Raw genomic sequence first — 14,149 nt, 5'->3', positions numbered from 1 at the left:
TGAAGCATAAGTGGGTCACCTCTGGGACTCACCAAAAAGCCGACCAATAATCAATTAACAAAAACCTATCAGTTAATGAATACTAATGGTACCATTTTAGCCCTGGCCACAAGGAATTTACATGAACCGTATGTGAACCATGAACTTCCAGATGTTCAAGCTGGCTTTAGAAAAGGCAGAGGAACCAGAGATCAAATTGCCAACATCCACTGGATCATTGAAAAAGAAGAGAGTTCCAGAAAAACATCTGTTTCTGCTTTATTGACTATGCCAAAGCCTTTGATTATGTGGATCACAATAAACTGTGGAAAATTCTGAAAGAGATGGGAATACCAGACCACCTGATCTGCCTCTTGAGAAATTTGTATGCAGGTCAGGAAGCAACAGTTAGAACCAGACATGGAACAACAGACTTGTTCCAAATCAGGAAAGGAGTACGTCAAGGCTGTATATTGTCACCTTGCTTATTTAACTTCTATGCAGAGTACATCATGAGAAACACTGGGCTGGAGGAAGCACAAGCTGGAATCAAGATCGCCAGGAAAAATATCAATAACCTCAGATATGCAGGTGACACCACCCTTATGTCAGAAAGTGAAGAGGAACTAAAAAGCCTCTTGATGAAAGTGAAAGAGGAGAGTGAAAAAGTTGGCTTAAAACTCAGCATTCAGAAAACTTAAGATCATGGCATCTGGTTCCTTCACTTCATGGCAAATTGTTGGGGAAACTGGAAACAGTGACAGACTTTATTTTGGGGGGCTCCAAAATCACCGCAGATGGTGACTGCAGCCATGAAATTAAAAGACACATTCTTCTTGGAAGAAAAGTTATGACCAACTTAGACAGCATATTAAAAAGCAGAGACATTACTTTGTCAACAAAAGTCCATCTAGTGAAAGCTATGGTTTTTCCAGTAGTCATGTATGGATGTGAGAGTTGGACTCTAAAGAAAACTGAGAGCCAAAGAATTGATGCTTTTGAACTGTGGTGTTGGAGAAGACTCTTGAGGGTCCCTTGGACTGCAAGGAGATCCAATCAGTCCATCCTAAAGGAAATCAGTACTGAATATTCATTGGAAGGACTGATCCTAAAGGTGAAACTCCAATAGTTCAGCTACTTGAGGCAAAGAACTGACTCATTGGAAAAAACTCTGCTGCTGGGAAAGATTGAAGGCAGGAGGAGAAGGGGACGACAGAGGATGAGAGGTTGGATGGCATCACCGACTAGATAGACATGAGTTTTAGTAAACTCTGGGAGCTGGTGATGGACAGGAAGGACTGGCCTGCTGCAGTCCATGGGGTTGTAAAGAGTTGGACACGACTGAGTGACTGAACTGAACAAGGAATTTACACAAAGTCAAATATGCCAATAAAAGATAAAAATTCAATGAAACAGCTCACTACTTTGTTAAATGATTAGAAACATTATGTCCAATTGAGTAAATGTCACATATATTGGATATTAAAATAGATATTGGTGTACTCATCTGGAAGAACAACTTATTAAAGTTATAAAACTTAAAAACTCAATATTATCCTTGGGTGATTCTATCCACAGTGGGGCTCAATGTATTTCAGTATCCAGGAATCTAATTTTGACTAACTTCTTTGGGTAAGTTATGTATATTTCCTTTCAAAGAAAAAGCAGAACTTAATTTTGACTTCTTTTGTCCAACCAAGAAATTATTTTAGAGCACTAATAAAATTCAATTTCAGAACGGTAGTAAACAAACTGTTCTAAACCCTTACTGAGTAATCATAATGGTCACAGAAACCTTAGATCGAAAGGATTCCCAGGTTATGGTCTTGGCTGAGTTTCTCTGAAGGCTTGGCTTGCTTTCTGATTTCCCTGGTGGCCCCAAAGTGACCAAACCTTACAAAATCCATGGGGTCTAGGGATCCTAAATGACAAAGGCAGTTGAAATCCCTTGGGTAATTATAGACTATATTAGGAACAAAAAAATGGTTGGGAAAGGAGTTGCTTTAGCAATTAAGGGAAGCTAAGAGTTGTTTGCTTTCCTGATATTGGCCTGTTGAGACACTAGCAGAGAAAAACGCTAGTGTTAGACTGGCACAGCATAATCATAGAGAAGTTTAAATGCACTAAGGATATTGAATTTCCCATTTTTAAATCACAGGAAAATCCTGGGCTAACCTATAAAACTGGGGAAAAACAATGTGAAGAATACTATAAAAATGAGTCATTTAAAAAATGGACTTAATATCTATCCACCTTTGTGAATTTTATTTGATGTTTTATTGTGCTCTGAAATTTTTAGGAGAAACAATGACCTGTCTGTGATATGCAGAAATAATCAACGAATAAGTGCCATTTCATTTCTATTTAATAGCTACATAACCTGTGTAGAAAACAAAATCTTTGTAGAAAAATACAAAGGATAAGATGACTTTTTCACTGTCTTTTTAAAGAAGCACATGTGTGTGTATGTGTGTCTGGCTCCAGGGAATGATCCAAGATCTGCACAAATCTCTATTTTCCTTCAAATAAGATTCAGTGGACCTGCATACTTTTTAACGAGGTTATGCAATCCTCTGACCCTATTTTGCCAGCTGTCAGCAGCTGGAGGCCCACATTACTCACACCAGCCCACCATCTCTCAGTAGGTTAGTTTGAGAGTAGCAACTGGCGAGTCCAGCTTGTCATATTAGAAATGCTAATGTTTTTCTTACCTCTTCCTTCTCTGCACTTTGCAGATCACGCCACTCCTCAGTTACGTGACCGAAATCCACTGTGTTCATGGGGACTTTAAATTCCCCAATGATGTCATGCTTCGAGAAGCGATCAAAATCATAGACGGCCATCACCAGAGTTTTGCCACCCAATTCCGAATATGGCACCTAAATAAAAAAGACCAAGATAAAATATCTGGTGACAAAAAAATGCTTAAAATGTATTACTTTTTCATAGTGTTTAATTTTAATATTTATGTTGGATAAACAGAATAGGGAGAAAAGTAGCGCTTTTTCCCCCTTAAATTGAATCATTGACTAACTACTTGGGGCTTAAATTACTTGGGTGAAAGCGAGGGCTTACCATAGTGATTTATCACTTTCTCCCAAAGTTCTAGAAGCTGTTAGTGTTATTAATAATGGCTCCTGCTATTAGTCATGCTAGAAATATTTCAAGAGTAAAACAGGAATAAACCAAGCTGATTGCACTTGACTATATAAGGAACTTTTTCTTGAAGAATGTTTTGTTGTCGTTGTTAAGTTAGATTGTCAGGGGACAGCTTACTCAGGGGTAGTTATTTCAAAAGTTCTATTAACTCTTTGAGGCCATTTGGATGCTATAGTTTAATGAAACAGCGCTTAATGAGAAGACATGCTAGGAGTCCGTAAGGATTGGAATGAAATTCACAAGGTGCCTCCCCTATTCCTTAAAATAATTTACTGATTGACAGGAGCTGACTAGAAAATTGATGTTTTGAATATCAGATTCATTATAATCTAGATCTTGAAGTTCATTCTTAGGAATGACACTCTTTAGGATGAACAGGGGCAAAAGGCCAAAAACTGATGAATTCTCCAGCTGTTCAAAAATATCTGGGACAGATGCTCTGGGCTGGGATGTTTATTAGTGACATTTTTAATATTCAGAGAAAGCAGGGCAATTCCAAGGAAGCTACACTTCAGTAACTGGGAAGAAATGCCTAATTAAGAAATTGTTTAGACTTGTATTGAAGGTTTCATCAATTTTCAGACACTTGTTATAATTTTATCAGTGTAAATAGTTGTCTTATGCTCCAGCAAGCATTTCTCAATTAATTCCGTATATTAAGAAGGAAAGGAGAAGGAAGAATTTTTGACTGTATATATACAAGAAATTTTGTTTTTTTCCAAAGAGCTTTTGTTTTCTATCATTTGTCATCTATTAGGAATTGGGTTAAAATACTATGATTAAAAACTAGGTATAACCCATTTTCCACTTTAGAATGAAAAAGTAAACCCTTCCAAAGAGATGACTTTGAAAGAAAGAAATTAATTTTAGAGTAGAGAACTCTCAAGAATTCTCAATGAACTCTTGAGAATTGTATCTTATTTCTGAAATTTGTCTAGATTTGTTGGTGATTGTACAAAATGACATTAGTTAAAAGCCTGAGCTGGAGGTCAGACAGGTCCAAGACTGGGTTTCCCCCTCTTCCAGCTGAAGGGCCTGGGACAAGTAAATAAACCTAGAATGATGAAAACAGTGTCTATTTCACGGGAGCTGGTTGAGGCCAAATGAATACATGTAAAGCATTTAGCACAGTGCTGGCACACAGCAGATACTTAATAAATATTTATTGTTTGAATGATAAGTAGCTCTTTCAAGTGGGCGTTTGTCATGGAGAAAAGGAGCATTTCATTTGGGGCATGTCAAGTTCATTTTCAGTGGATTTGAACTCAATTTTAAAGCCAATCCCCTTTAAACTATTTTGCTTCCATTTAAGATGCATAATCTACAAGGCCTAAAAGGAGAAACTGGCTAGTTCTCTAGAAACAGTGGTGTATTTTTTAAATGTATGAAAATATATTGTACTTTGGCTTGATTTATGACGTGATCAACTCTCCTCAAATGAAATGGAACCTGATTAAATTTTATAGGCAATTTCAAAATCTCCTGAAGTTATAGACATTACTAGAAATTATTAGCAGGACACATTTTAAAAAAGAAATAGCATATAGATAACTTAAAACAAAGCCCCACAATATTTCAAGTAATTTAAGAATGTGCTGGCTAAACAGTGGCTAGAAACTACTGACCTAAATTAGGATCCACACAGAGTCAAATAGAATGATTGTGATTACCTTTTGCAATATTTTTGTTTTATTTTGTTTTCATTGTACGTTCTGTGGCATATTGATCCCAACGATTATTTTTTCTTAAACTGAGTAGTTTCAGAATGTTTCTAAAGCTACTCTACATTAACTGTCTTGGTTTAGAAACGTGTAGATTTTAAATAGGATTGCTGACAACACATGAGGGATTTTTCTTGTCTTACAAACTCAAATTTTAGAGTGAGTAGAAAGTCAGTACTCTTAGAAAACTAGAAGCAAGGTTCACGAGAATGACTCACACCTGAAGTTTCATCCGTTGATTTAGGATGTTTGTTGACATGCAGTGAGTGCTATCGGTAAGGCTGGCCTGGTAGGTGAGTGATTCTGAGTCTGCCTGCTGGCATATTCACAGACATGTATTGTTTTAAGGAACGCATTAAAAATTTTCATATGTTAAAGATACCAACCAAGAGACTGTTTTTATGCATGACTTCAGGTGGAGAACTACAGAGCTTGTACATACGGAGATGCCTGAAGCCCGCCAGCTACCTTTTCCTGTTATTCTGGGGCCAGAATTCCTCTTTGTTATTGTTTGTTAATTGAGGTGTCTCAACAAGATGAAGAACATCAGGGAAGAGCCAAGAGGAAAGGAAAAATGCTAGAGATGGAAAAAAAATAGGCTTCTATTCTTTTTATTTATGGATTTAGAATGTTTTCAAATACTCAAATTGGCCCTGTACACAAAGAATTTTGCAATGAGAGTAACACCTATTTGTATCATTTGAAATAATGTTGGATAGCTTACTTTATTCTGTGGTTGTGATTAGTTTTCAAAACTTGGAAACCTGGGAAAAGCCTATAATCTTTTGGCTTTATTTTAGAGAGGGGGAAACGTTCAGTTCCATGGACACACGGGAAGCTGAACTCACTTTTTGGATACAATTGACATCCGTGTTCTATGCCAGTCCACACTCTATTCTGAAATAGCTGAGCTGAATCCTATTTGGATCAAATTTAAATGCCTAATAGAGTCCTCATTACATTGAAAATAAGAATTATGAATATTCTGAGTAGAATCACTTGTGAATCTCTGAAAGTGGTCATGTGCACATGTCTGTATGTGTCAGGATGAGACTGGTCTGTTCTCTAAAACAACAGAAAAAGTTCAACAGTAAATACACACACAAAAAATACCTTGAAAGTAAATTGCTCGTTGAACACAGGATTAAGGGTCTTTCGGTGGACTTTTGTCTCAAATTTCTTCTTTTTATCGGGCAGCAGAAAAACCTTCACATAGGGATCAGAGGTGCCCCCCATGTCCAAGGCGGGCAGCTCGGCAGCCTGGATGATTCCTACCAGCAGCTGAAATGAGAGGCAGGAGACGGCCAACATTGGCATTGGTAAACATGTTGGAAAAGATTGATTTGCTCACAAGGCTGCATATTGTGATTGCTCTTTTCTTCTTTGCTTTTGATAAACTTCTATTCTCTTAAGAAGCTGAACACAGAAGGCAAATGAAATGATATACTCAGACTTCAGAAACTCAATTATGACAGACACAGGCTCTAGGAAGCCTGGTTTTAAACACAAAAGAGGCTTTTTAAAAGGTTGCTGATTACATTTAAATATGGAATTCATATTTGCAAAAGGGTTGCAATCAAATAACTTCCCAGTTGCTAAAAGCCCTTGTGTATTATTTTTCTTACCAGAGTGTGATTTGTAAGTGGAAATAAGTTGTTAAACAATCACAAGCCTGTAATTATAAAGCAGGAAAATTTTATTTTGAACCAACGCTTCAGACCAGCTAAATAGAAATTTCTTAGAAATTTGGTAGCTTTTTGAGATAAAAATAAGATCTCCAAGTTTCTATCATATTTGACCTTTACTTGTATGCTAGCTACTTCTTGTTTTAACTTAGAGTAAAATAATTATTATATATTAAATTCTGTATTTAAATATAGGACATAGGGTCAAAGAAAAATAATTTCAGCTTCATCTAAAAGAAGGGGAGATTACAGTTATGGTTTTAATGCTAAGTGACTGTCTGATTTTATTCAAATACAGGAGAAATCTCTGCATTTCTTCACATCTGATTTTTCTCAGTGATACATTCCTATTTCTTATTATGAATGTGAGTGTTGACTGGCATTGTTCATGTTTTTGCAAAGGAAACAGAAGGTGTGAGCGGACTGTTCTGATGCTCTGCCATCAGTCATGCTGTGTCAACAGACTGGTTGAGATTCATATGGGAAACAAAAGTAGACTCTTATTGTTATTCAAGGCATATACTATTCAGAAAATGCAGAATGTATAGCTTTCACATCTTCAAATGGGGTCTGAAATTTTGAGACTGTACTTTTGTCAACAAATAGGGTGGAAAAGCAATTCACCTCTTAAAAAAAGAGTCACAGCAACTTTTTACAAAATTGATCCATTGTGTGCATAAGTGCACTTTGGCCCGTTGGCTCAATTTTTAATCTGGACCAATCCCCTTAAAGATTGTTGTTTCCATTTTAATGTTTCAGTATCTTTGTGACATCTTCATACAACAGTAGCAATAATAATGCTGGATTGTAAGTATACAAAACACAGACAGATGGTCAAAGAATGGCTAAAATAGACATAAGCTTATAAAGACATGATTAGTAAAGCAAACAGTTTGTCTCTTGATTTGCCAAGTTGGTATTTGGAATTTGCTTTTGGTTAGCAATGTGAATAAGCGAGATTATATTCTCTCCTCCTCTCTTTTTGCAATACTTTTTCTTTGGGGCAGGGAAAGAACTAGTGATATAGCCTAAAGTCTTTTAAACTTGATCATCTATACTTGGAAGGTTTGGGGGCATTTTGTTGATAAGAGGTGCAATTACTTCTTCCAGCTCCCCTCTGGCTTCTGCTTGAGAGATAAACATCACATTTTTCTCCACCGTGAAAGCTTCTTAGGGGACTTTAAGGATTGTCTTTTAGTTTTGGTAAGCAAGTGTGTATATTTGATTACAGCCTTATCTACAAAAAGTCTCAGACTTTATGTCCCATGACTCACAGGAATCATTTTATAAATCAGATTAGCTGAGAACATTCAGAAAAATAAATACAGAATATTAAATTTTATCAGGTAGAATATTATAGATGCTCAGAATGAAATACCTCCTAAAATGTGTTTGCTAGAAAGAGAATAAATACATTTGCATCATGTTTGAGTAAAAAAAATTCAATTCTATATTCTTTTTTTTTCAGTGCTATATTCTTAAAAATATTACTTTATAAAATATTACTTATAATACTCAAAACCAATGTAGGAGTTTCAAAATTATGACTAACGAGGATGAGGTATGCCTAGATTTCTATTGAAAAATATGAAAGTAGAATTAATTCGTAGAAAAATGTTGGATACATATATAAAAGCAGTTTGAGTGAGAGTGAGTGAGTGAAAGTCGCTCAGTTGTGTCCGACTCTTTGCGACCCCATGGACTATACAGTCCATGGAATTCTCTAGGCCAGAATACTGGAGTAAGTAGCTGTTCCCTTCTCCAGGGGATCTTCCCAACCCAAGGATTGAACCCAGGTCTCCCACATTGCAGGCAGATTCTTTACCAGCTGATTCACAAGGGAAGCTGCCTATATTTCTGCAAAAGATGTTTTGTGTTCAGATAACATTTGCTGACCTTGACCTTCCCTAGAATTTATAAATAATAGGCAGTTTTGCTCTTAACCAACCCCTGATAATAAAATCATGGTATAAATGATAAAATAACCTAAAATGCCCTATTTACTTAAGTAGAAATAGTATACCTATAATTCTGTATAAATCCATACTTACAAGGCTGTATCTGTAACCAACATGCAGCTTTCTGGAAAGTAGGATAAAATAACGAACTAGGACTTTAATGAAGCTAATTAAATGCAATTATTTATAATATGACCATGCATATCAATACATTCTTTGTAAGGAATCCTCTGGACACTTCAAAAAGTAAAGATGTTATGTGAACTAAATAAAGCCCAGAATTTCTGCCATTACTTAGAGCTCACAGTATTACTGACTTTGGACATTAGTTACCAAAGCTGACTTTTCATGTTTGATTTATTTATCATTTACTTCTCATCAAATTGGACATAATTAACACATGCTACAGTTAGGTAGTAACTGTATTTACATCTATCAAGTTCTTTCCCACCCTGAAAGATCAGTGAACTGATCAAACCAGAGAGATTTAAAACAAACTGGAGAGATTTAAAGCTACCCTAGTTGAAAAAGAACTGTCTTAAAGATTCTTAAGAACCTGATCTCTAACTCAGCTAATTCTTATCTAATTTTTAAAATTTCTTGAATACTTGAGAAGGTAAAGGGATGTCATTATCAAAGTCATGGATCCTAGAAGGTCTTTTTAGGTAAAGAGATTTTTCTTTTTAAACATTTATCTTTGGGGTACCATGAAAACAGGGAGTTAATAAAAACTAGCTAATATTATCTGGAGAAGGTGATGGCACCCCACTCCAGTACTCTTGCCTGGAAAATCCCATGGATGGAGGAACCTGGTAGGCTGCAGTCCATGGGGTCGCTAAGAGTCGGACACGACTGAGCGACTTCACTTTCACTTTCATGCATTGGAGAAGGAAATGGCAACCCACTCCAGTGTTCTTGCCTGGAGAATCCCAGGGACGGGGGAGCCTGGTGGGCTGCCGTCTATGGGGTCACACAGAGTCGGACATGACTGAAGTGACTTAGCAGCAGCAGCAGCTAATATTATCATTCATCTTGGTGGCAATTCACGACTTTTAAAGCCGGAAGGTCTGTTTTTGACACAACTTGTATGGTGGCTCAGATGGTAAAGCGTCGGCCTACCATGCGGGAGACCTGGGTTCAACCCCTGGGTTAGGAAGATCTCCTGGAGAAGGAAATAGTAACCCACTCCAGTATTCTTGCTTGGAAAATCCCATGGACGGAGGAACCTGGTAGGCTACAATCCATGGGGTGGCAAAGAGTCGGACATGACTGAGCGACTTCACTTTCACTTCACTTTTATTTCGTTGTTACTTTTTGGGATGCATGCAAAGGCACTAGAATTCAGTAGCGGGTCTTTCTACTTTTCTGGAGCTGTTAACTGATTCGTGCCAGGAGTTCTACCCGGTGTCATAGAAGGAAATGAAACTCATGGAAAGCCGATTTTTAAATCCTTGATTCCTTATCAAGCAGTTAAATTTTTTTTTCAAAACTTTGGCTTAATTGATGGTCTAACTTGCCCTATTTGGAGCTAAATCCATGAATTCTGAAGAAGATCATTGTAGCTCAGGCTGAGGGATCTATGCCTAGAAACTCTCAGAATCAGTCAGATGGCTTCAAGGTAATTTGTATTCTGCCTGCCTGCTGAAAGTGCTATACTAGATGTAATGGGCTGAACCCTGTGGATTCTAATTACCAGAAGTTAAATTAGCAAGTGGGAGACCACCTGTACTTAGAAATGATTTCATCAATAGCTTCGATAATTGCATTTTCCCCTTGTAGCAAATGAAATGTTTTAAGAAGTATCTTATTTCAGTTTCTGGTTGGTATTTCAGAAAATGTAATGGAATTACAAGACATTTTCCCCCTCGGACCTGGTTATTCTGGAAATCATAATCCAGTGAGTATTGAAGTTTTCCCAGTTTCTCTTCTTCTTTGGGTTCTTCTTTCTCTTCACCATCAGTCAATCCGGTTTCAGCATCATCATCCTTCAGGGCCTATAAGCAAGGGAAGAGGGATCATATGTGAATTCAAGTGAATTTTCATCGAACCCAAATGACACTGGGCCTGTGGTTAACACTTCCAAGCTGTCAGAAGCAAGCACTGAGATGCAGGAATCTCCATTTGTCTGACACACATTCACATCTGCTGCTGACATATTTTTAAAAATTCCATTTGTGCAAGGAATTTTCCCCCCAATCAGCAAGCAACATGGAAGCAATGGAAAAAGCCCCTCAGAATATTGCAAGCAAAAAATGTAAAGTTGTTGCAAAGAAAATGTCAACTTGGTATTATATTTGACTCTGATAAAATCGCTTCTTTCTGAGGTGTGATAAACATGCTGTTAACCAGGCCAGTTTTCACATTCATGTAGTTTAAAGAGATCTACGCTAAGCACCATGTAAAACACCCTTGTTACATGCAGTGGAGTAATTTATATGAAATGTGTGGCCTTTTCTTGCCTTGCTTCCTATGAAAAAGATAGTTGACTAAGTTATTCTTAGAAAAATCGTAATTTCTTATGTCTTTCATATACATTTACAGTGGTTATGGAAAAAGAGGAAAAAAGAAACATGCCACCAGCAAATGCATGTTTAGAGAAAAATCTACTCCAGTTCCATTTTAAGTTTACTGTTTTATTTTTATAACAGCTCCACAGAAAGCTAGGCTGAATTAAATTGATTTATGGGTCTATTTGATACCAAAAGGTAAAAGGAATTATGTTTGCAATTTTGTCAAACTGAACTTTGTATAAAAACTAATTTTGTGGTAACAAGCAAAAATCATGGCATAAAATTCTCAAAACTCAGTTTGGACCAGTTGAATGTTCCTTATAACCTAAGACTTAAGTGTGATGTAAATGGAAATACTAGAAAGCTCATAATTTCATAAAATTCATGCATATGTTCCCTTTATTTAAAAAATATATAATGTATTTTCCCAATACGTGTAAAAATTTTACTCAAAAAGTCATAGGCTGTAAAGATTATAAATATTAGAAGTTCTGTTTCTAGGAGTGTGCATTCTCATTGCTTTAAAGAATTAGAAAAGATAATTAGAAATCCATAAGTAATTATTCAAAGTGAAAAATGATACAGTGTTACATTTTCCTGAACACTATTGAGGTTGAAAACTTTAAAAATCTTTACATGAACCATTTGTATTTTTTCTTCTGGGGACTGCCTGTATAACATACTCTTTGCTAATTTTTCTGCTCTGTTGTTTGCCACTTAGGTATCTGTAGAGACTCAATCTTTCTGCTGTTATATTGGCGAGTATTCTCTCCTAGGTTTTGGTTATGGCGTTTTCATTGCCTTGTGTGTGTGACGGAAGAATCTAACAAAATCGCAGATAAGACATATGAGTGGTGGGCTGCTTAATATCTCTGACAATGTGAAAAAAAAATCTAAACTCTTGTCAGTGATCAAATTATATCTGAGAACTCTTGTAGAACTCAAATGCAAGAAGTATAACCAGGCTTCAGAAAGGCTTCAGAGTTACTGGACCACAGGTCTACCACCAATCTCCCCACTTCTGTCCCAGATTATATAGCCTTTTTTCTCTGCTCAGAGAAAGGTTTCTGTTCACTTATCCATTTATACAGAGACCTGCAGTGATGCCTCAAAACAGCAACCTCAATCTCCGAACTGACAAGACTTTGCAATTGGGCTCTACTTATCTAACTCTAATTTGATCCTAAAAATCAGACTTGGCATCATCTTACTAGAACTCATTCGGGTGGAAAGATCGCATAAACAGAGAGCCGAACTGTAGTCAGAGATGCTTCCCATTTTGTGCTTCCTGAAACATTTCAGGAGCCTACAATGGACTTTGGAAAATTGCCATTATTACATCTGTGCAGAAACCTTTCAGAACTGGTTAGCCATACCGCATTTTATTTGGAAGTTTATACTTCGTTGTCTCCTTGAATAGTAAAATGTTGATTTACCAATAGCCCAAGGCAGGAGAACAACATAATTATTTAAAAATTAATCTTTTAGCTTGAAGGTGTTGCTAATAGAAAAATAATAGTAAAGTGAAAAGAAAAGACTACTGAGTTTAATTGGAGGGCTTGAAGCAGTGAACCCACATTGCCTTTTCAAAACCTCAGCTGTGTATAGGTCTTTAACACTGTGAAAATATGTGTTCAGAAAATGGCAATGTAGGTAATTTGCTTCCTCTAAGACTTTAATTTTTTGAATGGCAAACTACTTAATGCAATTTTTTTGCCTGAAAAAAATCTTCACACTATTCTACCATAAACATAAAAAATTTCATGGATTAAAATACTTTTTCAAATTCTCTTTGTCAATTGAGAACTGACAATTTACATATCATATTTCAGCTCAGTGTAATTTGAAAGGGTTGAGATATTAAATCTCCTTTTCCCTAAGTGGTTTTTACCCTAATAAAAGGTGCAAGACCATCTCTGCAATTACTCTGCATGAAATAGGGCTAAATTTTTGATAATTTCTCAGTGTCACTGTTCATCTCTGATGTGATTAAGTCTATTCTTGTGCCAAAGGCTGAGCTTAAGCAAGACATTTTCTGTACCTTTACATTAAATTGAGACCTATTAAATCAGTAGCTACTATAATATCTAAAGAGCAAATAGTCCCTACCCCCAACCCCTAACAAAATGCAGAGGAAAAGGCATGTAAGCCCAGAAGTTCTCAGAGTTTGATAAACTGTACTAGAAAAAACTGTGTTGGGAAAAAGATTTTGTTTTAATTGCACAACTTTAGTGCGTATGCTTCTGGCTTGATTCAACATTCATAAGGTGCTTAGTTGTACTTGGATAAACTGTCAGAAGGTGCTTTGTCCATGCTAAGTTAAACTGTTCAGACTTGGAATTGATAAGGGACACTAAAAAGGGAGCATAAGACACTGAATTTTCTTTCTGTGCCCATCGATTAAAACTTGAGCTTTCTAATACTGTTCTCTTTAATCAGTTAGTAATGTTTAAAATGAGAACCCTTTATCTTAAAAAAAAAAAATCAATTTAGTTCAGCCTTTTGATGTGTGTCAGAATGGTACACCCTCAGCTGTGGAGCCCCAGCTGCCAGGCCACTAAATGTATCTGAGCATTGACTTAGGGATGTCTAATAGGAGAGGAAACCTACCGCAAGGGACAGTCCCGAACAGTCATGAGACACAACACAGATAGGGAGGACACAGAAGGAAGAAATAAAAATTTAAATATCCACACACAGTAGTAAAAACCATGGAGAAATGACCTCTCCAGACCTCAGACTTTGCAAGTCGATATTGCCCCTCTGTATTTTTAGTGCTTTTAAGTTTTAAACCATTAAAAACCTTTAAATATATATCCTTTGCTGTATAAAAATACTATCTATCATCACCATTTTGTTGTCATTGCAGAATATTTAAAAATTCTTCCTTGGTTATAAAATCTTATCATAGAGACATAGTCATGATTATTGAGCTTTGAATTTATATGCATTCTTATTTGGAATGAAATGGTAAAAACGTACTGATTTCTCCTAGAGCTTAGGTATCTTAAGAAAGCATATCTAAAATGCCTCTTACACCTGTCTACTTTCTAGATATGAAGAGCCATGGGTTATCACTATTGCTTTCCTCATGTTTATGTCAGTATTTTGTCTAAAATTGCTTGAAAATGTAAGTA

At 36.4% G+C, this 14,149-nt stretch overlaps 1 protein-coding gene across 1 annotated transcript in view; it reads right to left on the bottom strand.

Moving 5' to 3' along the window:
• Positions 1-14,149, bottom strand: part of SYT1 (synaptotagmin I) — a 229,162-nt gene that overhangs the window by 153,477 nt on the left and 61,536 nt on the right. Inside the window, exons 3-5 of the mRNA XM_010832008.1 lie at positions 10,374-10,496; positions 5,973-6,140; positions 2,691-2,858 (exon numbers count right to left, since the gene is read on the bottom strand). Of these exons, the coding sequence (XP_010830310.1) occupies positions 2,691-2,858; positions 5,973-6,140; positions 10,374-10,496 (459 nt within the window). The remainder of the gene's footprint in view (positions 1-2,690; positions 2,859-5,972; positions 6,141-10,373; positions 10,497-14,149) is intronic.

This window comes from Bison bison, unplaced genomic scaffold (genome assembly GCF_000754665.1).
Source record: "Bison bison bison isolate TAMUID 2011002044 unplaced genomic scaffold, Bison_UMD1.0 scf7180017864535, whole genome shotgun sequence".
Lineage (NCBI taxonomy): Eukaryota > Metazoa > Chordata > Mammalia > Artiodactyla > Bovidae > Bison > Bison bison.
This window is presented reverse-complemented; position numbering and strand designations above follow the sequence as displayed.